The 25,324-nt window shown below is 39.9% G+C and overlaps 1 protein-coding gene across 1 annotated transcript in view; it reads right to left on the bottom strand.

Moving 5' to 3' along the window:
* The window catches only part of LOC139708045 (ATP-dependent RNA helicase A protein-like), a 41,272-nt gene extending 20,582 nt beyond the window's left edge, over positions 1-20,690 (bottom strand). Inside the window, exons 1-11 of the mRNA XM_071620033.1 lie at positions 20,602-20,690; positions 15,483-15,605; positions 14,238-14,378; positions 13,061-13,187; positions 11,056-11,132; positions 10,130-10,269; positions 5,937-5,983; positions 4,072-4,208; positions 2,549-2,650; positions 1,515-1,667; positions 263-337 (exon numbers count right to left, since the gene is read on the bottom strand). Of these exons, the coding sequence (XP_071476134.1) occupies positions 263-337; positions 1,515-1,667; positions 2,549-2,650; positions 4,072-4,208; positions 5,937-5,983; positions 10,130-10,269; positions 11,056-11,132; positions 13,061-13,187; positions 14,238-14,378; positions 15,483-15,593 (1,110 nt within the window). The 5' untranslated portion in view covers positions 15,594-15,605; positions 20,602-20,690. The remainder of the gene's footprint in view (positions 1-262; positions 338-1,514; positions 1,668-2,548; positions 2,651-4,071; positions 4,209-5,936; positions 5,984-10,129; positions 10,270-11,055; positions 11,133-13,060; positions 13,188-14,237; positions 14,379-15,482; positions 15,606-20,601) is intronic.
* Positions 20,691-25,324: the final 4,634 nt, after the last annotated feature.

The raw sequence follows: 25,324 nt of genomic DNA on the forward strand, positions 1-25,324 counted from the left end.
ATTATGTGCGATATTCATCCAGATGTTGCTTGCAAAATGCAGCATCTTTCAAACACAAATAAATCCATTGGAGAACACAGATCTTAACATTGCAAAATATGTAGTTTCCTTACTTTTGAAACACATTTATGACTAACTATGGACCTAAGGTAATGAAGAACAAGATTCTTTACATCCTTTGATGAATGGCTGTGCAAGAAACATGTTCCAAGAATTTGCTAGCAAAGACACTTGTGACTATAAGAAGAAACCAAAGTCTTACCTTTCTGAATTCTGACATGGCTTCTTTTCCCCGATACTCTTGCTGCAATTCTGCACTGACTTGCTCAAGGGTCATCTGAGGGAAGATTTACAGTGGCAAGTTATCCCAACATGAATTCAGGCAACAGTGAGTACACACTGGCTTTGAGCAGTGTTATGGTATCTACAGAGACTCCAACCCAAAGTACCTTCTGATCTGGAGATTCTCCCGACTGAAACCCCAGCAAACGGGAGACTCAAAGTTGATGTGTGCGAAGCGCGAAATTCCCAGGGTTTTAGATGCTCTCTGGTGCTATCTAAGGCTTATTTGTCAACATACGATAGAAATATGTAAGAAATCCTTTCCAACGGGAGACAAAGAGCCAGGGCGGGAGAAATTAAATCTCAAACGGGAGAACGGGAAATTTTGCAAAAATGGGTTTTCGGCGGGAGATCTCCCGTCGAAAACGGGAGAGTTGGAGTCTCTGTATCTATGAAAACTATAATGTCAAATTGTCAATAGAGCCTGCAGAATATAAAATGTATATTGCTAAACAATCACAATCAACTGCATTACTTATAATGATGCAAATTGATGATCGTAGCAAAGTAATGCATATTGAGTGAAGATATGAGTGTACTTGAGCACAGCAATCACAAACAGACAACAGACCGAATGAATGTGCTACTTCCATTGCCGAAGGGCAATTTGTCAATCAGTTGCACTTTTTCCATTGGCTCTCCCATTTGTTGAGACAAGGTATGATATATACATGTACATGTACATTGACAAGCAGCAGTTTTCTACATATACTTAGAATTACAGCTTACACAAATGAATAACACCTACTTCTCCTACACAAATGAATAAAACCTATTCCTCCATTTTGGAAAATGCTTCATTTTATGAGCAGACACTCCACACTGGCAACATGATTTCATTACAGCCTGGAAAATCTTGAACGTAAAATGAAGTTCTCTTGGCCTACAAATACGGCTATTTATGCACTGATGACATTAAACCAAACTACTGTCCACGGCAAGTAGGAAGAGGACTCACATGCACTAGGGGACCTTCATTGATGTTACAGTCGAGCTACAGATTCCAGTTTTATCAGCAGACACTCCACACTGGCAATATCATGATTTAATTATGAAATGGAATATTTTGAATGTGAAATTAAGCTTTACTGGGATACAAATGCTGCTCACTTCCCATACATTGACGGCATTCGCCTGATCTGTTGTTGAAGACAAGTGGAAAGAGGACTCACATGCGCTAGGGGACCCTCGTCGATGTTACAGTTGAGCCACGGATTCCAGTTATTCATGGGTGGAGACCAGGACACACCCGAGCTTCCCCTGGGTCCCTCAGGGTTGTCAAATTGCTGGTTCTTGGTGTCGGCGCTCAGCAACATGACTTCATCCTGTCAGTGTGGACAAGAATCATTCTTTCTGACTTGGTTGTTGAGACATTTTTACCAAGTTAAAGCGCATAGATCAGTTTGATTGGAAATGCAATACTGTAAATGTGGAAATTTTTTGCGCATTTTGCGCAACCAGAAGCAAGCGTGAAAATAAAAGCATGCGCGCAAAATAAGTCGTGCAAAAATATCCACTTTTACAGTATACAGTAGACTGCTTATCATTATTATCATAAATTATTATTGACGTCCTTCAAAATTCATTCACATTTTAGATGAAACATACACGCACAAACACACACACACACACACACAAAGATGAATGACTATTTTCATTCAGGTCCAACCTGTCATAGCAGTAAACTTTCTCAGCACTTATCACTTATATCTGTACTGTCATTTCAGTTTGTTTAAAAAAAGGTTTGTTTACGCCATCCTAAGATGCATTTACCCTTGGGTAGCCACTATAGACAGGTTTGACTTTAATACACGTATGTGGAATTAATGAATGAAGCAAAGAAAACAAACAAGCAAACAATTAACATACAGTAAGTTCTCATAGAAGGATAGGCCTACTCAGCTGAGCTAGTCTTTACATAATTATGATCAGTAGATCCCATCATAATACGCTGATTTTTATGTTCAGATTCGCAACACACTTTCCGGCATACCAAAGTCCATTTCTGCTTTTCTCCGTCAATCATTGTATTCCTTTCAGGGTTCAAATTCGGGAGGTATCTATGTATGTCTGAACTTTGGACATAAATGATCTTAAATAGGCAAAGCAAATACATGAGAAAAACTTATATTGGTGTATTCTGTTGCTTGTAGATTCACATCCTATGCGCTATCAACTAGCGAGGCTCCACCATGGGCAAACTTACAGGATTTGAAGGAGGCGGGACTTGGTTGAGATTCAGCTCAAAGAGAACGTTAGAGAGGCGATCCTCAACATCCCGTAGTAAGGACACAGTATATGGCTCCAGCTGTGACGAAAGTAACAAGAAATATGATCAATTTGTGGTCAACCATTAAACCTTTGGATGACAAACTTCAATGAAGCATGTAAAGTTGAACCTCTCTTATCCGGCCTCCCTTTATCCGGATCTCTCTATTATACGGACGCAATCTCGCTGTGATTTTTTAAAAATAATTACGCGAGGAAAGGGGGATTCCCAACTCCTTGAGAACTCTTGCACAAACACACATGAATTACATATACTTGATACATTTCTTAATTATTATTTAGGTATATCCTCCCAAGAATTTATAAAAGAAAATGATTTCATTCTTGCAAACATGAACCTCTATTTTGGGGTCTGTTAGTGAGTGTAACGATGAAAAGGTTGCAGTATACACATTACTACATGTGGTACTACAATGGGCTACATCAGTACATGCGTATGTATATGTACATGTATAAAGCATTGAGTCTCCCGAATCCGGCCAAATCCCTTATCCAAATGAGCCCCGGTCCCGACTTGTCCGGATACGAGAGGTTCAACTGTATAAAGTTCAGCATATCCATTCAATACACATAATTCTATCATTTGCTGCAATTCAATACAATTCTTGGAGTACTTCTTGTCATTTTTTTTAACAATTTGAAGATTAGATTGTGCTAAAAGTGTGCATGGCCATTTACTGAGAAGTATAACACAGTATGTGATGGCACAATGAAAGCAGTAGACCCGTCGCTCAGCTAAGCCTTCATACTTTGTTTCTTCAGTGTTTCTCAGCTAGATGTCAACTTTGACGTCTGACCATCAAAAGATCCATCTTTAACAATGAACAGGTCACTGTCTTAGGACAGGTCATCCTCAAAGTGTGTGCTGCACACAGCACATGCATGTGTTCGTACTACAGAGTTCATGATTTTATCATCTCACAACTGTGCATGTGTGTGGTAGCTGTGTAGATGTGTACACATTTTATGCATTATTACATGGGGTGAACAGGGTGTGTAATGGGAAAATATACCTGCTGCACATGGTTCAGGGTGGTGGGGGGGGGGGGTGGAGGGGGCTGATGGTTAGGAGGACTTACTGATCCAATCATTGTGATCTATGGATTGGATGGGAGTGAATCAAGCATTTAACCAGTGCCAATGCGACACAGAAAGTATTTTTGATGAGCTATGAACCTGTGACTATGCTGCAACAGAAACACAGGGAATTTGAGTGTTATTTTATCTCATAATTCTTGCACTTGAAGCAACCTAGATCTGATAATAAGCATGTGCACCCTTACCTGTACATGCTGTTTCAAATACCCACAGCAGATTTTTACAGACATTTGGAGGGCTCTTTAATACTGAAAGTTAAGAGTACTTTTAAATCATTAATTAAGATGTTCTTTTACAAGCTTTGACAAAACCCTGTGGTGGATTAATCGTCAGAGAACTCACCGAGTCAGCCTTCTTGGCTTTCCGCTCTCCGCTGAAAGCCTCAATCTGCTTGAGATGGTACAGCTGGCGGACCAGAGACAGGGCACAAGACAGGGAGGCTGTCTTCTTGTTGGATCCCTGCTCCCTCGCATGAATGGCTAACACAAGACAAATGTGAAATAATGGTCAGTCCTCCACTGCTACCAATAATGGAAGCATCACCCCCCCCCCCAAAAAAAAAAAGAAAAGAAGAAGAAATGTCTACTTTGTCATGACTGAGGTACAAATGTACATGCAGCAGCAGTGCGTGCTGAAATTTTGTCATTAATCTATAACAAGATGTATACATATCAGCTGAAATGTTGACATCTAACTAGAACAAGATGTACACATACGTTGCACTCCTGTTGTAAAGAACAGTTATAACCAAAGTCCGGTAACAACGAAGTAAAAATTCAGGCTGCAACATTATCCACTCTAGACTATGTATTTTTATTGTTTATTTGTTCAGTTATAATGAAAGAAAATTGCCAGTCCCGAGGACTTCGTTATAACAGGAGTCCACTGTATTGTAGGGAACAGAAATGGATGAAAACTCCAATCATCACAGCAAAACATGAGGAAATTGCAAAAAGCATATTTATCATTTTTCGCTTTGTTATTCAAAATGAGGATTGTCCACCCATATTCAACTTCTCTGGACAATATGCATACGCAGAAAGCATGCCTCATACAGAATGTACATGACTGTATAAATGCAAAAATGGTCTAGAATACTTAAGCGCATAAATATATTTTGAATTACACTTATACTACATGTTTCTGAGATTATAAACAATGTAAGCTACAGGACACAACACACCAATGAATATAGTAACACAGGCCTCGAAATAGGATTTTGGAGGGGCAAGGCCATTTAGAAAAGGGCACTTTTTCCAAGAGGCCAGGGCACTTAGGTCAGTCAGAGGGGCAACAAGGCCACATTGGAAAGGGCATGTTGGGTGTTTATACGTGATGTGAATGCCCCATAGAGCTGTATGCTATCGACCATGCTGATACACTCCAGCAGCGCACGCACGCATAAGATCTCTCCGCAGCAGACGACGTTAGGCAGTAGGCCATACGCAATACGATGTAGGTTCGGTAGTACAGTACGTTCTCAACGCGTACGCCGCGCTCACTTTTTGGAGCACTTCCGGCGCCATTTTCCTTTGAGCATGCGGGCATGAATGCAGAGCGAGAGAGATGGCAATGCTCGCAGCCGTCTGACAGGCCTGGCATTTTTTAGCATGGCTTGCGACCACTTGCTCCGGCCCGCCGCTGCCTAGCTAGTAACTGTGCCGCTGCGCTGCGGAGGCAGTCGGGACGGTAAAAGCCGGTCGGGCGTACATGTACGTAGATTTCTACACGTCGTCTCGTATCTCGGAAAGATACTTTGAGTTTGAGTCAGATATATTGGGACCCGAGTGAACTGAAGGTATGATATTTGAGATCAGGAAAGTTGTTCAAGCTTATTAAAGTGTAGACTTTCAGAAAGGGCATATTATACGTCATGAATAATAACTTTCATTCTAAAAGGGCACCACAGCCACAAGAAAAAGGGCACATTTTTTTTGGCCGTAACTTTGATCAAGGAAAAAAAGGCATTGCGGCCAACGAGAGGGGCACCGACGGCCATGGCCGTCGGTGGCCGTCGGTTAATTCGAGGCCTGGTAACAGAATAATACTGAATTTCTCAGAGCTGTGAAACAGGTTCATCAAAGTTAACTATATAACTTGTTTCAAATATCGAAGGTTGCATTCTGACTCTTGCTCCTACGTACAGTACAAAGAGCATTGTTTCACACTGATCAACCAAACAAGCTATTTCCCTTTTTTTTACTTACTGCGGCGAATGGAATTGATGTGAATCGACATCTCAGCGTAGAAAGATCTGAAAAATGAGTTGATTCAAATGTGAGGTCTGTGGAGTAGATATTCTTGTAATTGCTTTTGAGTGCAAATACTCAATAATTTTAATCATTATCTTGAAACTCACACGCAGCAATACAACTTCTGACTCGAAATCGCATACAAAAATAAAATGGTGAGATAAAATCATTAACATATAATTTTTTTACATTTTCATGTTTCGAGTCTGCAGACACACAGACTATATGTCCATGTATAGTTATCCATACTTTTCTCAGGTTCATACATTTATATCACAGATGTAATTCTTTCTTTTTGACATAGGTATAAATACACATAACATGTACATGTACATGTATATCTGCCAGGGACTGTATGAACATGCATATAAATACTCTTGGTATGACTCATACATGTATCCATATGAAAAACACTTTCACACATACAATATACCATACAAAGTATCAAAATTTGGGGAATTCACTTAAATGAAAAACCAAGTATTTGTCACAGCACAAAACATCTGTGCCATCTATGCAAAGACCATGACCAATCAGAGAGCAAGCCTATGACTGGTGCTATCTTAATTGCTGATGAGCTCAAACCACAGAAACAAGTCATATGATATCACATATCTTTTTAAGCAAAGGCATGAAAGTCTGTAATTTTAAAATTCAAATCAAGTAAATTTATTGTGATGTGCCTTCTGACGTGCAACATTTAAATTCTTGCCCAACAATACATCCTACTGAATAACCCTTCATATGGTTAAACTGAGGCAAACTAAAACTTGTATTTGAGGGCATAATGAAGGATGAAGAGCAGTGATGCATTGAGACAAGACCTTGGCCCATTGCATAAAACTATGGTAACTTTACAATTAATGGTAAGTCTGCATACCAATGGTAACTACCATAGCATCACTATTACATAGCCAATCAAAGCCTAGAGATCACTGATGGTTGCCATTAATTGCACAGTTACCATATATTGTGAAGTTACTATAGTGTTATGCAACATGGCCTTTGTTATATACTGTATACGCCGAATATTTCGCGAGGTTTTTATTTTCACGAATTTCGCGAGTCAGCTGCTTTTCGCAATATTAAAAACACGAAAATATTGACTCTAATGACGATATGAATGTGATGTATGCGTACACTGTACATACATTTCTCCGTCCAGTACAGGACTCCACGATCGCGAATTTAACCACTCGCAAAATTGTCGGGAAGTCCCGATTCGCGAAAATTTAGACTCGCAAAATATATGGCGTATACAGTAATCGGGGGACATTACGGGGGGAATAAATGCGACTGTAGCTGAACATCACATCATACTAACCAATTCCAGTGAACTAGAAAGCAGTCAAGCCATCCATTCTGGTCCAAACAAATCAGCAGAGGGGCCCCCCATGGTACTCTCACCCGCCACCCCATTCTTAGAGCCACCACAGGAAAAGCCACAAGCGTATGGTGTGGTCCTTTAAACCACTGCACAGGGTGCAGAGGGCAGCCACGCTGGACAATGAGAAAGTTTTAAAGTGGCACTATCATGTAATGCAGTGTATCACCTGTATGTTTTTGCTTTTCGGTATATAGTTACTTCCAGAAGTCAACCGGTTTTACAAATTGTTCAGGATTGCTACAATCACAGGCTCTTTTGATGGCAGATTCAGATAGAAATATGAATTTCCTTCATATCATTAATAAGAGCATTACCTATTTATAACATCATCTATAAATCTTTCTATAACTTTATCACATTTACGAGTGAAAACTGAACTTCAGACAACTCCACTTGTCAGAGTTCATGAGCAAAGATGTAATCAAGCTGGAAGGAGATACACACACTTGTACCTGCTTGAGTGTAGTTTGAGTTCTGTTCTTCAAGCAACAACTAAGTCTTGCTAGAAAGGAAATATAGATCAGGTTTTAATAGTGAAGTTAAGCTGCCATTTGTCCTATGTAAATAGCAATCCATCATTCCAAATAAGGTGATACTCTGCATTGGGCCACTGCAACTCACACATGCATGGCTGCCCTGTGAACCCATGAATGTCTTTGTGTTTTGGATTAAGACACCAAAGTTCATATTCTTCTCTTCTTCTTTTTTTCAATCAACATGGTGCAACATGAACAAACTTGACCTTACACCAAGCATGTCCAGTTGAAATTCTTTGTACAAGAAATCTTCCTTTAAATCTGAGTAATGTACGAAGCACTTAGTGACGTCAACCAGTCCAATTGGCTATGACGGGAGTTGATTTTATATTCAAAGTACTGAATAGCTGCAAGTTAAACACACAACTCCAGACTGATTTAATGACTGATTCTAACCTCTTGGCAAAAGTCTAACATTGTCAGGTAATGCTTGTTTTTGTGGCAACTTGTAGCCTTGACTAAAGCTGCCTGAACTCTCTTTGAAGTAGACACAAAATGTCCAAAGTATTTGCACATACATATTTCATCTATGCACAGTTGACACTTTAAGTGACTTATCATTCAGTTCTAATATTTAGACTTGGGCCAAGTGATCAGAATAGTGCTCAGGCTCTTAAATTTGTCTGAGAGGTCAAGGAGTCATAAGAAGGGTCATGTGATTACAAACCATGTGATCCAGGTTACGTCACCTGATTACATGGTGAGTAGCACATGACACTTCTTCACTGCATATTGCTTGTCGCTTTTCCTCTGGCATAGGGCTCTTCATTCCCACAGTTTCTTTTTCTCTGATCTCCAAATCATAGCATAATTTCAAGCACATTTCTTCAGTCCTTTTGGTCCATATTTTCAAAATAACATTAACAGATTTTAATTTACCTACAAGATTTGTAGTTGATTGAAAAGAAATTGCAGTTAAGTTTTAGCTAAAGTAAGATAAGTAACCATGGTCAGGAGATCAGGGAAAAAACCAACACACACATGACAACACTTGCTCAGGACAAGAGATGTCATGTGATAACAGACCATGTGATCAGGATCATATCACCTGATCAAATGGTGAGTATCACATGACATATCTTCACTCCACTTTGCTTTTCCCTTTTTCCCATTATTCTGGCACTATAAAATTCTATGTTAATTGTTGTTTTGCTGTTCCCTAGTCAACAGCTAGTGGATGCTTTGGATGAAATGACTAAGCTACTCTCAGGATGATAAATTTGACTAGATTCTGTCAATGACAGTGGTCTGTTAATACGTGAAGGACTACTTTGTTTTTACTTGTTGTACAGCTCAAACACCTGCGAAGACAATTCATATCATCGTTATTACAATGGTGCAGTCATGAGTTGGTACATTCAGCATTCAAAGTGAGACACTTGCACAGACACTCAATAAATGACTAAACAACTTGGCAACGATATCTTTTCAACAACAGTGAATTAACAGCGACCCCATCTTTACTTTTGAATTCCCAGATTTTTCTTACTATCCAGGAAATGCTTCTACAAGTAGAATCAATAAGAGCATCAAGCAAATTCTAAAAGCAGGATGATTATAAAGCAGTAATAAACATAAAAAGCAAACACACTACTGATTGCACAAGCAGATATTAACCTCTCGTGTACCATTCCGTATGACAAGCATACAAGGACTGGTGGCAGTGTTGGAGTGGTTATTTTTGGTTCTCACGTAGAAAATGTTATTACAAAGTGCATCTTGAACAGTTTTACTGTGGCATCTGAAATTAGCATTCCTTTTGTACATTATGTTGCATAGTGAAAAGTGCTACAGCACCTACAGCAAATAAACAGACTCAAGCTTATATGCTGCCATTCATGCAACAAAGTCTACACATGTCAACATCAATAGCAAGTACTGTACATGTCATTGTTTAGATTATGTAATCTAAGCTAAAATCTATGATCACAGATATTGCGTAAAACATTTGCCTGTGAGAATGCAAAGAAAGGAAACATTGCCATGTACCTCAAACAAGTTCCAAAACTTTTGTGATCTAAGGCTACCGTCATTCTTTTTTCTCTCTCTTTCTCTCTCTTCTGAAAATTTTCTAATGAAAAAGACAATATCCAAAACCCCTGTTTGGACATTTGTTCATTCAGTGTTTACTCAATTAAATATTTCTGCCTTTCAGCTGTTAGCAGTTGTTAAAGACAAGAAGTAGTTTATTTGCAAGCACTGCTGGGTGATTTCCTGTATCATACCTGTTGTGATCCTGACCAACCGGAGTATACTTATAGTCCGCCTGAATCTTATTGGTCTGCAGGAACTGGTGGAGGCGTGACTTGGCATTGCTGATGGTCCAGTTGCCATGGATACCAGCATTCATGTCGGCCCCTTCAGCCTTTAAAGGTACATATCAAAAGGTAATAAAGGGCGTAACAAACTTCATGGTATTCCTTGATTCACATCTACTTGAATTATAAATGAATGTCAGCATATATACACTCATGGAGGGCTTTCAATTAAACTAATGACAAGTCCATACTCCCCCAAAATTTTGACTTGCTTATCATTAGGTCCATAATCTAGGAGATTGGAAAATTGTTGGTTAGGAATAAGGACTGCATTAACAAATCATGTGGATACATATATAGCCCTTCTCCTTTGCAAGTACACATAATTTGTTTTTTACCTATTTCCAGCTTTTCTATTTTCTGTGGCTGACATTACAACTGCATGCTCTACACATGACCACAAAAGCTTAAAGATGATGTTGATCCCAGTGCCAACAAGTTCTTCTCTGCCTTCAGTAGTGATCTTAAAAAGAATGAAATTTGATAGAAATTTCAATTTTCAACCTAACAAGACGTTCGGAAAGACAGACAAGGAACAAAACTAGGAATGCAGTCATCACACAATATAATATTGGACCCACTATAAACACATCCAGAAAACAACCCTGTTCCTTCATAGGGCAATAATATAATTTCACATCATGACAAAATCTTTCTTTTTTTTAATCTCCTTTTTCATGGGGGGGGGGGGGAATGATGGAGCACACAGCCAAATCATCAAATGCTTTAAGAATATCAATGTCTCAGAGATTAGCTCACTAGTTAGTACATTACAATTTATGCAGGTACAGTATTACATCCTATGCGGTCAAATTCTGAGTGGTATGCCATACCTCCTCTAGCTTGCGCTTGTCCCCTTGTCTGTCGTAGAAGCCTCTCTGGTAGGAGGGCATGCCACCATCATAGCTGTCTGTTGCAAACAAAGACACACAAGAGCCGTGTTACCACGCACAGTATTCCTCAGAAGAAAATCCCTATCACTTCCCAATGATTTGAGAAATCGTGTTTGACTGCACTTTTTTCCTTTGCTCAAAATGTCTCGTGAATTACATAGATTAAGTCTAAAAAGATATGAAGACTCATCATATGTACCATTTAGAATAAACATTGGGAAATTGTTGCTCTCCTGGCTCACGATTTTCATTCATGACTGAATATTCCATCATTTGTACTCATAAAGTGATTTATTCATTTTATGTGCAAGTGAAAGTGATGCAACTCATGCCCCATCCATATCATTACTATCAAGCTAACAGCATACTCTAGTATAACACAGAAATAAACACTAATTCTGATTTCCTGTAGGTTATTGGCTATGCGGAAGCTCTCTACTGCACTTGACAAGTTATGAGCAAATGTTTTTCATATGGTAAGGAAACACAGCATTCATCCAAAAAAGAGAGAGAAAATAATCAAAAGAGCTAATTCAGAATGGCAATAGGGCTAAATGTTGCTTTAATCAGGGATGCCAGTGGCAAATTGCTCTTGGGCCGGAAATTTTTTTTGTGAACAAAATTGATGTGCACATCACGAGCGCGAAGCGCGAAGTCCCTTCGGCCGGGGTCTGGCCCTTCTGTCCCTTCGGCCGGAAGCTCTGGGGTTCTTAGATGCTCTCTGGTGCAATCTGAGCATTTCTGAGGGCTCTTCTTCCCTCAAATCTAATCCAGAGAAATGAATTTGTAGCAAAAATAAAGAAGTCCTAGTGCCGTAAACTCCGTAGTTTTGCGTCGTTCAGCTGACTCGATCGACTCACCATACTCTCTCAGCGCTGTAGCTATAGCGAGAGCGCAGCATGATCCATGCACCGCACATATAGATCTAGTACATCGCCTAGAAACACCACACGTTGTTCGATCGCGATCGCACGTGCTGGTATAACACTTTCCAGACAACAATGTGGTCGTATTCTAGAAAAAAAAAAGGAATTTGTAGCAAAAATAAAGAAGTCCTAGTGCCGTAAAATCCGTAGTTTAGCTTCGTTCAGCTGACTCAATCGACTCACCACACCGTCTCAGCGCTGTAGCTATAGCGAGAGCGCAGTATGATTCATGCACCGCGACCGCACATAGTACATCGCATAGAAACACCACACACTGTTCGATCGCTATCATCGCACGTGTTGCATGTCCCAGCTAGCAGCAGCAACATCGCGCTAGTTTTGCATGACAGTCGTTTTGTAATATTCTCATGCCCAAGTATATGCGAAACATACTACGGAAATCGTGAAAGTGAATGTCCCGTAAGTTTAGATGATCACATTTTTTCGCTTTTCTTTCTTTCTTTCTTTGTTTCTTTCTCGTGTTTTCCGGCTTTCCCACACAAACGGAAATAATATCACGAAGCCAGAAATTGGACACCAAAATATGAAAAAGCCGGAATTCCGGCTATTGCCGGAAAACTGGCATCCCTGTTTAATATATCATTGCATACTTGAGCTAAGTCATATTCCTACAACTTCACCATATGTAGAGTTAAGTAGCAGATGGGAAATGCTGCAGGAAACAAATTGCTTTATTTGAGGGTTACCTCTTACAATGCGTTCTTCACCACTAAGCACAAGTATCCTGAAACAAACTATCACTGAATAGAGGGATCACATAATTTTTTTAACCCTTGTCACTTCTTAATGGCTTCCATATCAGACCACTGTATTCTTTCCCCTGAATGGGTCTGTATGACTCGTATCAAAGACAGGTATGGAGTGGAGGGAAGAGGGTAAACTGAACACCAATAAAGTAGCTTGTCAACATATGGCAAAGTGTACAGGCACTATAAACAGTGACTACATTATCGTACAACAAATGGTCAGTGCACTGTACCATCTTGGCTTCAACAAACCTCTGCCGTCTGGCCCTCCTGGTCCACCTCCCCCCATCTCACCCTGTCCCATGGCCAGAGACATGTGAGGGGCTGCCATGCCGCCAGGCAGGGCAGCGGGTCCTTCACTGGGAGACGCAACAGGAGCCTTGGCGGAAGATGGAGAAATTATTTCAAAATTACTTTTTTTAAGATTATAGACAAAATAATTCACAGATCCTCCCAATCTGTGTCAAATATGGATGGCAGTCAGGTGATACAAGTGATGTCACAAACAATTATAATCTTTTCATAGCCCATTGGGTGTAAGTTAATTGTGCTGATTGTGACATGCAGCTAAAGACAATCCACACAGTCCTCACTTTATTGAAAACTTATTATCCCTTTTGCTAGCCTTGACAAAAGCTATCCAAACTAAGTGCACCTACAGTGTACGACAAAAACAGTTTCTGCCTTTAAAGCCAATTAATCACAACATGCACATGTACTTATACATCATTAACAGACCAACTTTTTTTGCTAAAGAATATAAAAAACTTTATCTACAGATGTGCTATAACACTAACAGACATTTTATTCTTTACTTCTACTTTTTCTTTCAAACGATAGACTCTGTATTATACAATCACAAACTGCTCATGAATAACTTTAGCAGACCTGTCAGAAAAACAATACCAGTGGAATTCTACTGCTTGGAAGGCAATAGATGACAGACCATGAATCACACTGGTTTCCTTGTTTTCTGACATGTTTGTTACAATCACATATCAGCAGTTTGCAATCTCAAAGTACAGAGGGTATCATTTGGAAAAAAATCTTTTAAAATACATTTTTGCTTCTCTGAATAATCTCAGTCATTTACTGAACCTACACATATAGCCTTCATGCTGTTGTTTCATTCTTTAAAAACATTCATATCAAAATTCTTTGTTGTAATGCTTACATAATATCTATAGGCCTACTGTTTACATTTCTGATTAAATGTCTATGCCTTGCAATGCATCACTTTGCACCATCTGTTGCATGTACATGTACGTGAATGAGAACTTCAATAATATGTACAGTACCAATAGTCTGTTTGCCCCTTTAAACACAAACAAACACAAACGCAAATGAAATAACAAAGCCAGACAGAGAAACAAACAAACAAACAAACACACACATACACACGTTGTATTTTGCATCCCACATACAGTACCTCCAGGGCTGGAACATCACTGCTCTGCAATTCACCATTTCGAACCAGGAACATCAAGAAGTCCTTGGCAGCATTTGTCTGAGCATCTTTCTTGTTGGTGGAGTTGCCCGCTCCAACATAGGAATATGTCGGTACACGAACCTGAACAGTTATTTGTCAGGGAGTGAGAGAGACTTTACAAGAGTGCAGACATGGTCTACATGTACAAAAGAAATTTCATACAAACTTTGAACATTTTGGAAAGTTCAAAGATGCATCTAAGCAGCTTAATCAAACTGAACAAAAATGAAAGTGATTTCATCATGCATAGTCAAAATATATACAGCTGTATTGTACACTTCTTAATTGGATCTTAGTTTTTATTTTCGTAAGAAGAGCCCCCCTCCCCTACAATCTGAAAGACAATTTGAACATCAATCAGGGCACAGTAGAGTTCTACAGAGCAAAAGTTAAGAAAAATCTTCATCCTGCTGAACAGCTAAACCCTAATTCCGCCCCCCTTCAGATCTCGCCTATGGAACACGTGATCGCGCTGAAAATCGGCACACGCGACGCCCGCGACGTATACTATCAAAATGTATGGTTGCTTTCTCCGAAAAATTTTTCTTCTATTTTATATTAATTAATTATTGTAATTTATGCATAAAATCAGTTTGGGGCTCTAAATCACTTATTAATGCTCTAATTAAGCTAACTTCTTTTGAAAAATGTTTCTTGTATCATTCTCCTGTGACGCAGAATAAAAAAAAATGTGTATCGAAATTAATTTCTTATGTATTTGATTGTTTTTTAATTTCTTATGTATTTCTCTATTTTTCAACCTTTTGTTTTTGTTTGCTTTTTGGCCAAAATTTGTCACAGACATTTTTCGAAGCTTTATTATGCTAAAATAAATTAATTTTGTCCATTCTAAGTCAAGATATGAATTTTCACGTGAATTAATTGAAAAAACACAATTTGCATTGGATTTGTACACAAAATCACGTTTTGGAGCAATTTTGGGGTTGACAAATTTTTTTCGAACGGGTGTCGCATCAACACGGTACACGCGGGCGCAGCAATTTTGGTCTCAAAAGTTACGCGATACTTGAATGAAAAAAGTCATGAAACATCGCGGCGGGAGCTTATCGCGCTGCGAAGATATTGCGCGAAACGTTGAGGGGGGGCGGATTCGCCCCCCCCCCCCCCCCCCCAGCCTGATTAGGGTTAATAAAGTTCCATCAAATAATACAGAATTGAGTTTACCTCACACAAGAAACGCTGGCGGTGCTTTGGACCAGAGTTTCTGATCTCGTAGTTTGGTACAAGCGCCCTCTTGCCGAGGAAACTGTAGAGATATGACTTTAGTTCACTCATTGCGCCATCCGTCTAGAGCAAAAAAGAATGAAGAAAAAAAGAACATGCAAGGTATAGAATGCTGGTCAAAAAACATCATTTGCTGAAAGGTTAAGCAAGCTGTTCATAAGTCAAGTTTCGACTATAATTATTAAAGGATAAGTTCACCTTCATAGACATGTGGGTTGAGTGAATGCAGCAATATTTAGTTAGAAAGTGAACCCGTCATACCTACAATTACAAAGTGATTAGTTTGCTAACAAGCTGGAGTACCCACTAACTGCAACCAGCAGCCCCATACGCATAGCGTAATGGGGCTGCGGACTGTAGCATTCAGGATCATGACTAGGTAGTATCGCGCCCAAATATCAACTTTAAATCGAAAAATTTATTCAATTTGAAGACTTACCAGTGAAGTTGAAGTATTGACAACAGGGTTCGTGCAACATTTGGTTCTGTCAATAGTCCCTTTCTGTTCGAATCGCTGACTTAATGTGACTCGGTCGAGAGAAACCTGAGAGAGTCACACTGAATTGACGGCCAGCGCATGCGCACAAATTTCTAATCCATTGACTGGATAAGATGTCTGTGTGCGCATGCACTGGCCGTCAATTCAGTGTAGCTTTCCCAGGTTTCTCTCGACCGAGTCACATTAAGTCATCAAATGGAACAGAAAAGGACTATTGACAGAACCAAACAATGCACGAACCCTGTCGTCAATACTTCAACTTCACAGGTAAGTCTTCAAGTTGAATAAATTTTTCGATTTAAAGTTGATATTTGGGCGCGGTACTACTGTACCTAGTCACGATCCTGAATGCTACAGTCCGCAGTCCCATTACGCTATGCGTAAGGGGCTGGTCGCAGTAAGAGTACCCACCTACTCTATCATCAGTGTGGAATAGTAATTTGGAATAGATGCACAAGATCAGGTTAGTACTGATTTTATTTTTCTCATTACCAATTTTTGTAAAAAGATGTCAGACTTCAGGAGTTCAGCTTCACGAGGCTGATTTGTGCACGGAGAGGTGGGAGTCGCAGAAAAAAGCATCAAAAATATATAGTCGAATCAGGCCGCTAGGTGCGGCAGCCTTGCACTGAGCGAACCCGCTGGCGCCTGTGTTTCAATGCCGATGGGTCCGATGGGTCGCTGTGCATCGGTTGATTAAAACTCTATTACACTGTCTCTAACAAACCGTTATGTTGTAAAAAGAAAACAGACAGAATTTTTTCTTCTTTTCATCATGGATAGTGGACATGTGTGTGTAACAAAAATTCACCATGCAAGTTGTGACAATTTATATGTCAGATGTGAGATGAATAAAAAGTGAACAGGGAGCTTCACGAGTCTCTCTCCCCGGGGTGTCACGAGACTCTCCGGAGGCCTCGTGAGGAGGAGGAGTGCTCGTATGGGGTAGCAGGTGCAGGCCTCAGCTCAGGCCTCATAACTATGAGCTGAGCACGTTTCCCGGACTGACTTGACCACACTGAGCTAGCTTAGCTGTGCTGTGTCTGTCTGCTTCGTACAAATGTAAGTAACCTGGGGTGGTATTCTGAGGTCGTAATTAAGTCTGTAATTAACTTCTTGATTAAGTCGTGAAGTTAATAGGCCCTTAATCATGGGCAAAATCAGTATTCTGAGGACGTAATTAAGGTATGATTAAGTCCCCTGTAATTATCTTAGGTCCTTCCCATCTAATTGTTATTCCATACAATCAGACGCGTTGTTAGAAGCCAAAATGATGATTACACGCGCAAATATGCCCTCAATGCATGCTCTTGCACGCCCCCTGTAATTACAACCCAAGAGCTCCGTGCGCACACTCCGGTATTTGATTACAACCCCTCACCTACGCACGCGAAGATCTCACCTCTTTGCTCACATAAAATGACAAAATTCCTCGAAGATCAACTATATTTCTTTTTTTCTCTGAATTCTACGGATACCATGATAACAAGATTCAACCGCTCCTCGGTTACCGAAGATGGTAAGCATCGTTGTGGCAGAGAAAACATGATGTAATGCGTGATATCGGAGTAGTTAATGACACTCTTTGGTATCATTAAGTTTTCCATTAACTTTCATACTTAATTACACCCTCAGAATACCGATTCGTAAACCCACTCATGAGGACCGCTCCCCCGTAAGAGGACTGCCCCCGCCTCATGAGGACCCCGGGGTTCCTCATACTGACCCCGGAGGGAAGTCCTCAAGAGGACCCCTATTCACTTCTTTTTCATCTCACATCTGACATATAAATTGCCGCAACTTTGCACGGTGATTTTTTGTTACACACACATGTCCACTATCCATGATGAAAAGAAGAAAAAATCCTGTCTGTTTTTTTCTTTAAAAATCGAGTTTTAATCAACCGATGCAGAGCGCCCATCAAAACACGGGCGCCGGCGTGTTCGCACAATGCCAGACTGCCGCACCTAGCGGCCTGATCCGTCTAAATATTTTCGGACAATTCGGTGCTTTTTTTCTGCGGCTCGCACATCTCCGCGCGCGAATCAGCCTCGTGAAGCAGAAGTCTGACAACTTTTTACACAAATTTGTAACGAGAAAAATGAAATCAGTACTAACCTGATCTTGTGCATATATTCCAAATTACTATTCCACACTGATAAGGTAGGTGAGTACTCCAGTTTGTTAGCAAACTAATCACTTTGTAGGTATGATGGGTTCACTTTCTTCGTCAATTCCGCCGTCCGCTAAACTTTGGGCGCTTTTTCTGGAATCCCGCGACGAGACGTCACATCACATCACGCATCCCCATTATCACATACAGACAGCGCGCAAGTTTGCTCTGAAAATCTCTCAGCTTGTGCCCTGTCTGGATGTGCTGGATGTGTGATGTGATGTGACGTCGCACCGCGGGATGATTCCAGGAAAGCGCCAAAACTGGCAAAAATTAGCGGACGGCGCGGAATTGACGAAGGAAGTGAACTCGTCATACCTACAAAGTGATTAGTTTGCTAACAAACTGGAGTACCCACCTACATCTGTACTCTATCAGTGTGGAATAGTAATTTGGAATATGTACAAGATCAGGTTAGTACTGATTTCATTTTTCTCGTTACGAATTTGTGTGAAAAGATGTCAGACTTCAGCTTCACGAGGCTGATTCGCGTGCGGAGATGTGCGAGCCGCAGAAAAAAGCACCGAAAATATTTAGACAGATCAGGCCGCTAGGTGCGGCAGTCAGACATTGTGCGAACACGCCGGCGCCCGTGTTTTGATGGGCGCTCTGCATCAGTTGATTAAAACTCGATTTTTAAAGAAAAAAACAGACAGGATTTTTTCTTCTTTTCATCATGGATAGTGGACATGTGTGTGTTCATAAAGATGTGAATTTAACACTCGGCCCTACATTTTATTCATAGATTACAATTTATGGAACTTTATCAACAGTGGAAACACGGTTATGTAGATTCTATTCCCTCTGACAAATTTCAGAGTGAAAAAAAAAATACAGGTTCAAATTTCAATACACAGAAGCAAGGTCAAAATATTTAACACAAGCTGTACTATCATGTCACACAAATCTTTTGTACAGTAGGACCTCAATAAACAAAACAATTTGAAAAAGGTCCCAATTGCCATTCATAAAACAGACTCACATTACGCACAAAAATGTATATTTATAGAACAATTGAAAGTTATTTCATCTGAAGTAGATCACCATGTTACATAGACAGAAAGATCCGTCTGTCCGGAGGACTCAATTTTGCCATTAACGCTGTCCTCCGTAGACAGACAGAAGGTTGCAGTACCCATTGCTGTGTGGATGTTCTTAACCTCTGTCTATATGGAAAATTGAGGTACAGTTGTACCTCAAGTCCTCACCCTTCTCGATTGCGTCTAATTCACGGCCCTAGGTCGGCAAATTTAAGCTTGTATAGTTAAATTAGCTTTTTAAGAATACATTACACTCACCAGATTAATGAATGATCCCACATTTTAGTAGAATTTTCAACGTAAAACACAGCCTGTCGCGTCGTCACGTTCAAACTGCAGAAACATACACTATGAATCTATTAGCCACTCACATGCGAGGTAGCTTCTACGTGTTTGTTTTACTAAAACACGTACCTCGCATGTGATTGGCTTACAGATTCAAAATGGCGACTTACAGCTTGCGAACGGCGATGTTGCGATATCGATAAAATTTCTGCGTTATAACCGAGTTTATGTGAGTATTTCGATTGCACAATTGAGGAATTTATCCCAAATATTGCTGCATAATGTGTCATGTCATGTCAAACTTGTTTGAATGTAAAATAGCTGTCTGATATTTGGTTTATCGTAACGTTTGATCTGTGCGCGACTGCTCCACACAGGAGCCGCAATCATTGACTTCGGTCTGTATACGGAGGGGATCCGTGAAGCCAGACGTAGTCTCCGCGGAACATTCCCCGACGGACAGATACAGCCTGATCTTTCGGTCAATATGTTACAGTAAAATTTAATACAAAAAAAATCAATCCAAAGTCCCCCAATTTAGCGGCAGTCGTAAGGAATGTAACTTTGCTATTAATTCTAAACCCACCACCTATGACCACCGTATCAAGCAAACACGATAAGAACGGAGCGAAAAAAAAAATATTTGTAGAAAACAATATTAACTGCTAACAAATTAGAAGGTATGAAAATGAGGTTACTCTCATCGCTTTGCGAGCAAGCTAGCTGGTGTGTGGTGTTCATGTGCTTGACACGCAAGGCAATGGCGTTCAGCTTCTTATATAGCTCCGTACACACTGTACATAATAATATTATACACACGAGTGTGGCTGTATCCAGCGACTTGAGCCGCGCCAGGCCGCGACGCCAGGCCATGGCTACAACCACACTCGTGCGGATGGATGCGATGGTAAAGTCACACGCGTGTGGTTGCATACACGGCAGATAGGAGCCTATGGCTATGTCTGCTAATTCGGCATCTAGACCAGACTCTAATCATGTCACTTTTAGTTTGATCAAATTATGAACTACAGTACATATAGGTCTAGCCAAATCCTCACTCACCTCTTTATCAATGTAGAAAAAGAGGGCACAACGATCGGAGATGACAGCGTCTGGTCGGGCTATCTGAGCTGTGGAGAAGATGGCGCTAACTTAACACCGACTGAATGATAAAACGTGCGATCGATCCCGATGCCAATTCCCCACATAACACAGTGTAGTCGACGGCATGTATACACCAACGCGCGCTGCGCTCGCTGTGTGCTACATACATGTACTTATCTCTACTGGGAGATCAGTGGTGATGCTACACTGTACTTTGACACGCACACCACACTCCGTGGTGTAATGGCCTACATGTACGTCCGCTTCTCTCGGATCGTGATCTTATCCGTTGCGTTGTCAGCTCTCCGCAATATTGGCTCTGTCGACTCGCGCGATCGAGCGACTTCGCAGCCGATTATGCTGCGATAGCTATCGGTTCTTGTGATGCTTGAAATGATTGCTGAAGATTACACAATACAAAATGCAGTTTGCAGTTCGAGAGATAACACTTCTTGACATTCTTCCCTTGGTTGATTGTATCTCTTTCCTTCCCGTCAGCGTGTATTTTTAGACGGCACAGATTGGGGACCCTAAAAATCTATTGGGGACCAATTCCTAAACCTAACCCTAACCTAGCCCCGGAGACCGCGCCGCAAGCTGCACGTTGGGGGTTCGCAGTTAACCCTAACCCTAACCCTAACCCTAACCCTAAACCCTAACCCAACGTTTTTCCCATAGGTTTAATACGCGCCATGCCACAATCTGTGCCGTCTTAAAAAAAAATCAGACCCGCTGCTCGGATTATTCATTCATTCTTGATGATGACCATAATGGATATCGATATATCTTGTATATACATGATGACCATAATGAATATCGATATCTTGTAGATATATCCAAAACTTGTGTTTCATTGAGAGAGATAAAGAAGCCTCAGAATTGCGCATTTCAAATTATTTCTCCTTGTTTCACAATTAATAACAAAAAGCATCCCCGGATCCAGTTGAGGATCAAGTCATCCGAGCAATTGCCCAAACCATGCATGCAATTGCAAGGGCTGCAAGATACCACGAAAAGTTGCACTTATAAATAAAATAGTACAGAGCATACCATCTTAAGAGGTTTATTCAAAGTTTATTTGACGAAAATCGGGTTTGGAATGACTGAAACATCCAAAAACAAAGTAAAAAAAGCGATCGTATAAATGTGGGTCCCACACTAGAAATCGCTCTGTTTTGGATATCTCAGCCATTTTAAAATGGAGCCAAAATGTTAAAGTACGATATTTATGCGAAACAGATGACCTTCTAACAATCTTTGCTTTGAAGTGATATTCTATTGCGAAAGTTGATAAACCAAGATCGAGGGATAGTAATCTATCGGTACGAGGCCAACATAAAATACATTTCGCTTTGGTATAACTAACGACACATAATCGGCGACGAGTTGTTCAGACTGTTGTGCCGCAATCACAATACAAGTACCCATTTCTTCTCAGCCATTTTAAAACCAATTTTCATCAAATAACGTTGAATTCCTCATGGAATTACATGCTCTTTCATATGTCATGAGAGGTTTGTCATCATGTATCTCACCAAAAATGTTAGAAACCTGAACTTAGGTTTCAACCAAATCTATACGACCCCTTTAAGAACAGCATTCGACATGGTGGATCATGTTATTCTTCTAGAGAAGCAGAAGCATTTATGGTTTTGATGAGGGAAGTGTGTCCTGGTTCCAAAGGTATACTTAACTGGTAGACTTCAGGCCACTTATGGTGAATGGATACACTTCATCGCACAGGAGAGTTGAGTTCGGTGTACCTCAAGGATCGACTCGGCCCACTGCTATTGTTGTTTATTAATGATATTCCATAGTATGCAAATGTAATACAACACTGCCAACTATCCCTGTATGCTGATGACACTTGTCTCTATTTTTCATCTAGTGATCCTCGTGTCTGTCTCAATTAATGAAGATTAACAAAGTATTTCGTCTTGGCTCACGGATAACAAATTGATTCTGAATGCGACAAAGTCTGAATATATGTGTATTGGTTCCCAAAGGCGATTGACTATATAGATTTAATGATGATTTGATTAAGCTTGCTATAAGGTGGGGGAAATTTGCACCTTGTTTCAATAAATGTAAATATCTGGGAGTGATTTTTTATTCTACTTTAAATTGGAAATATCATATTTATTATATTCGTAGCAAGGCTGTTAAGAGTTTATTAAATTTTCTTCTTCGCAAAGCAAAATCATTTTTGAATTCTCATATTGCAAACTGTTATATCACACAATAAATTATTATTCAATATCATTTTGATTATTGTTCTTCTGTATGGACCAATGCTAATAAGTCCCATCTGATTATGCTTTTCATTCTACAGAAAATAGCCTTGAGAATATTCTATATACTGATATATTTGCACGAAGTGATGAATTATACAACCAGTCAGGAATCGAATCTCTTCAAAGAAGATGGAAAAGAATGAATCTTATTCTGTGTCCATCACACTGCGCCTGAATAACTTGCCAATCGAATATGCATGCAAACTCCACAATATTCTCTTCGAAATATTTTATGTAAAATATTTTTGCCAAAACCAAATACACATTTTAAACGGAACAGTTTTTTTATATTCAAGTGCAATATTATTTAATAATCTACCGCAATGGTATTTGATACAATCTGTATTTCTAAAGAGAACATTAGAAGACACGATTTGTTTTGAGGCTGCGTTTTAGATATATACATAATTATTTGTTGCTATTATTATACATTGATTAACATTCATATCATGAATGATTATTTGCGTATACAACTCTGTCAGAGAATTCAGTTCATCCATAGGGACACTTTCCATACTTTTGAAGTGAACAAGCATACATGTATTTATCATGTTGAGTACTTTAATTCTTGTTTGTTTTGTTGTATATATAGTTATTCATGTAATTTGTATTTGTTGTTTTACCCTGTATATACACCATTGTATTTTTACGTGAAAGAGCTTTCCACCCTGTGAATGTAAATAAATAAACTGTGATATACATGTAATATTTCTGTTGTTGTTGTTGTTGTTGTTGTTGTTGTTGTTGTTGTTGTTGTTGTTGTTGTTGTTCATTTTCCATCTGTGAAGATGGCTGGATAGCCCATATTCAGCTACACTAGGCTGGTCTTCCATGGGGTCCAGTTGGATGTGGGGTGGGACCACTTCACCGGGTTAGACACCCTGCTCTTTGCGATGAATGAATGAAGCGGGATTTTTTACGTGCATGAGCTGTGACTCTCTCATACACGGGACCTCCATTTTATGTCCTATCCGAGGGACAGAGTGTTTTGCCTCTTGCTAGAGGGGGCGGTATGTTTACACACAACATTGCTCAGTCCAGACTCGGGTTTGAACCCGGGCCGCGTGATCGTGAGGCAGACGCGCTACCGACTGAGCCAACTCACCGCTGTATTAGCTCAGTCCACATGAATAATTTGGGTCTCTTTCTCGATTCTAGGGGGCATTTCCCCCAAATGTATATGTATGATTCAATATAATCCACTATAGTATGGATAATCAGAGGGAAATCGGACAATCAGTCCAAAAGGTCAAAGTTAGAAAGTTTCGGTGTCGCCATCTGTATGATGAAAAGGCTGCAACAGTCTGTGACGTTACGGCAGAACAGCCATACAGAAAAGAATTGGTGTCGGGAAATGGGAAATTGACAAGATTAATTTATAGTTGGTGAAAGTAAATTCGATAATATTGTACGTGTAGTCATCATGGCTGATCAAGATGCTTGGAATGGAACACTTCCCTACAGCGCATGAACGGGATTAAAAAGGGATTTGCATACAGTTTAATTCAATTGTCTTGCTTTTTTTTTTTTTTTTTTTTTTTTTTTTTTTTTGGGCTCAGAAAAGCCGGCGAATAGCTTTAATCGGGGTGTATTTCGTAGAAAACCGCTTGACATGCGATGACATTATGTGGTCATCCGCGGGCAAGCAAGTAATTCTTCTGGAGAAAAATATAGAATAAAATCACCGGCTATGATATTTTCAGACATAAGTAGTTTCTGGTATTGTGAATCACAAAAGGTATATTCGTGTTTATTTCGCTTTGTGGAAACTAAGATTATTTTAGAGTAAGAATAATAATTTGAAAGAAAAGACTGATCGGGTAAGAAATCTTCCTCTGGTCAGCTCGGAAAGACCGCGTGAGTTTCATTCACCCTAACTTAGAACAGCCAGAGGAAGAGGACACGTTTTGCGTCGGAAGAAAAGTCAAATTTCAGACAATCATCCCGATTTTGGAGAAAGTCCGGGCTTGTTCGACGTATTCTGAAAAGCGACAACAGAGATTCCTGTGTTGGATTCAGGTTTTTTTTTGTTTTTGTTTTAATTTCTTCTTCTTCTTCTTCTTCTTCTTCTTCTTCTTCTTCTTCTTCTTCTTCTGATTAAGTCTGCCTCCTTCAATAGACTGAAGATTCTTGCAGACTGGTGCTATTTACATTATAATACAATTTATTTACAGATATTTACAAGCACATAGAAAATTTGACGAAAATAAAATAAGTAGCCACTGTGATCAACCGTTAGACGGTTTCGAAATGATCCAACAGATGGCGCTGAAACAATTTCTGACGACAGGGAATTCCAGGTCCTTACCACTTGGGGAAAAAACGAATGGCGATGCGATTCAGTTCTCGAATATGGTACCTGATAGGAGTGTGGTTGCGAGGCTCTC

The sequence above is a fragment of the Diadema antillarum genome, unplaced genomic scaffold (genome assembly GCF_040938485.1).
Source record: "Diadema antillarum isolate AM-2024a unplaced genomic scaffold, OU_Dant_1.0 seq00001295_RagTag, whole genome shotgun sequence".
NCBI classification, from domain to species: domain Eukaryota; kingdom Metazoa; phylum Echinodermata; class Echinoidea; order Diadematoida; family Diadematidae; genus Diadema; species Diadema antillarum.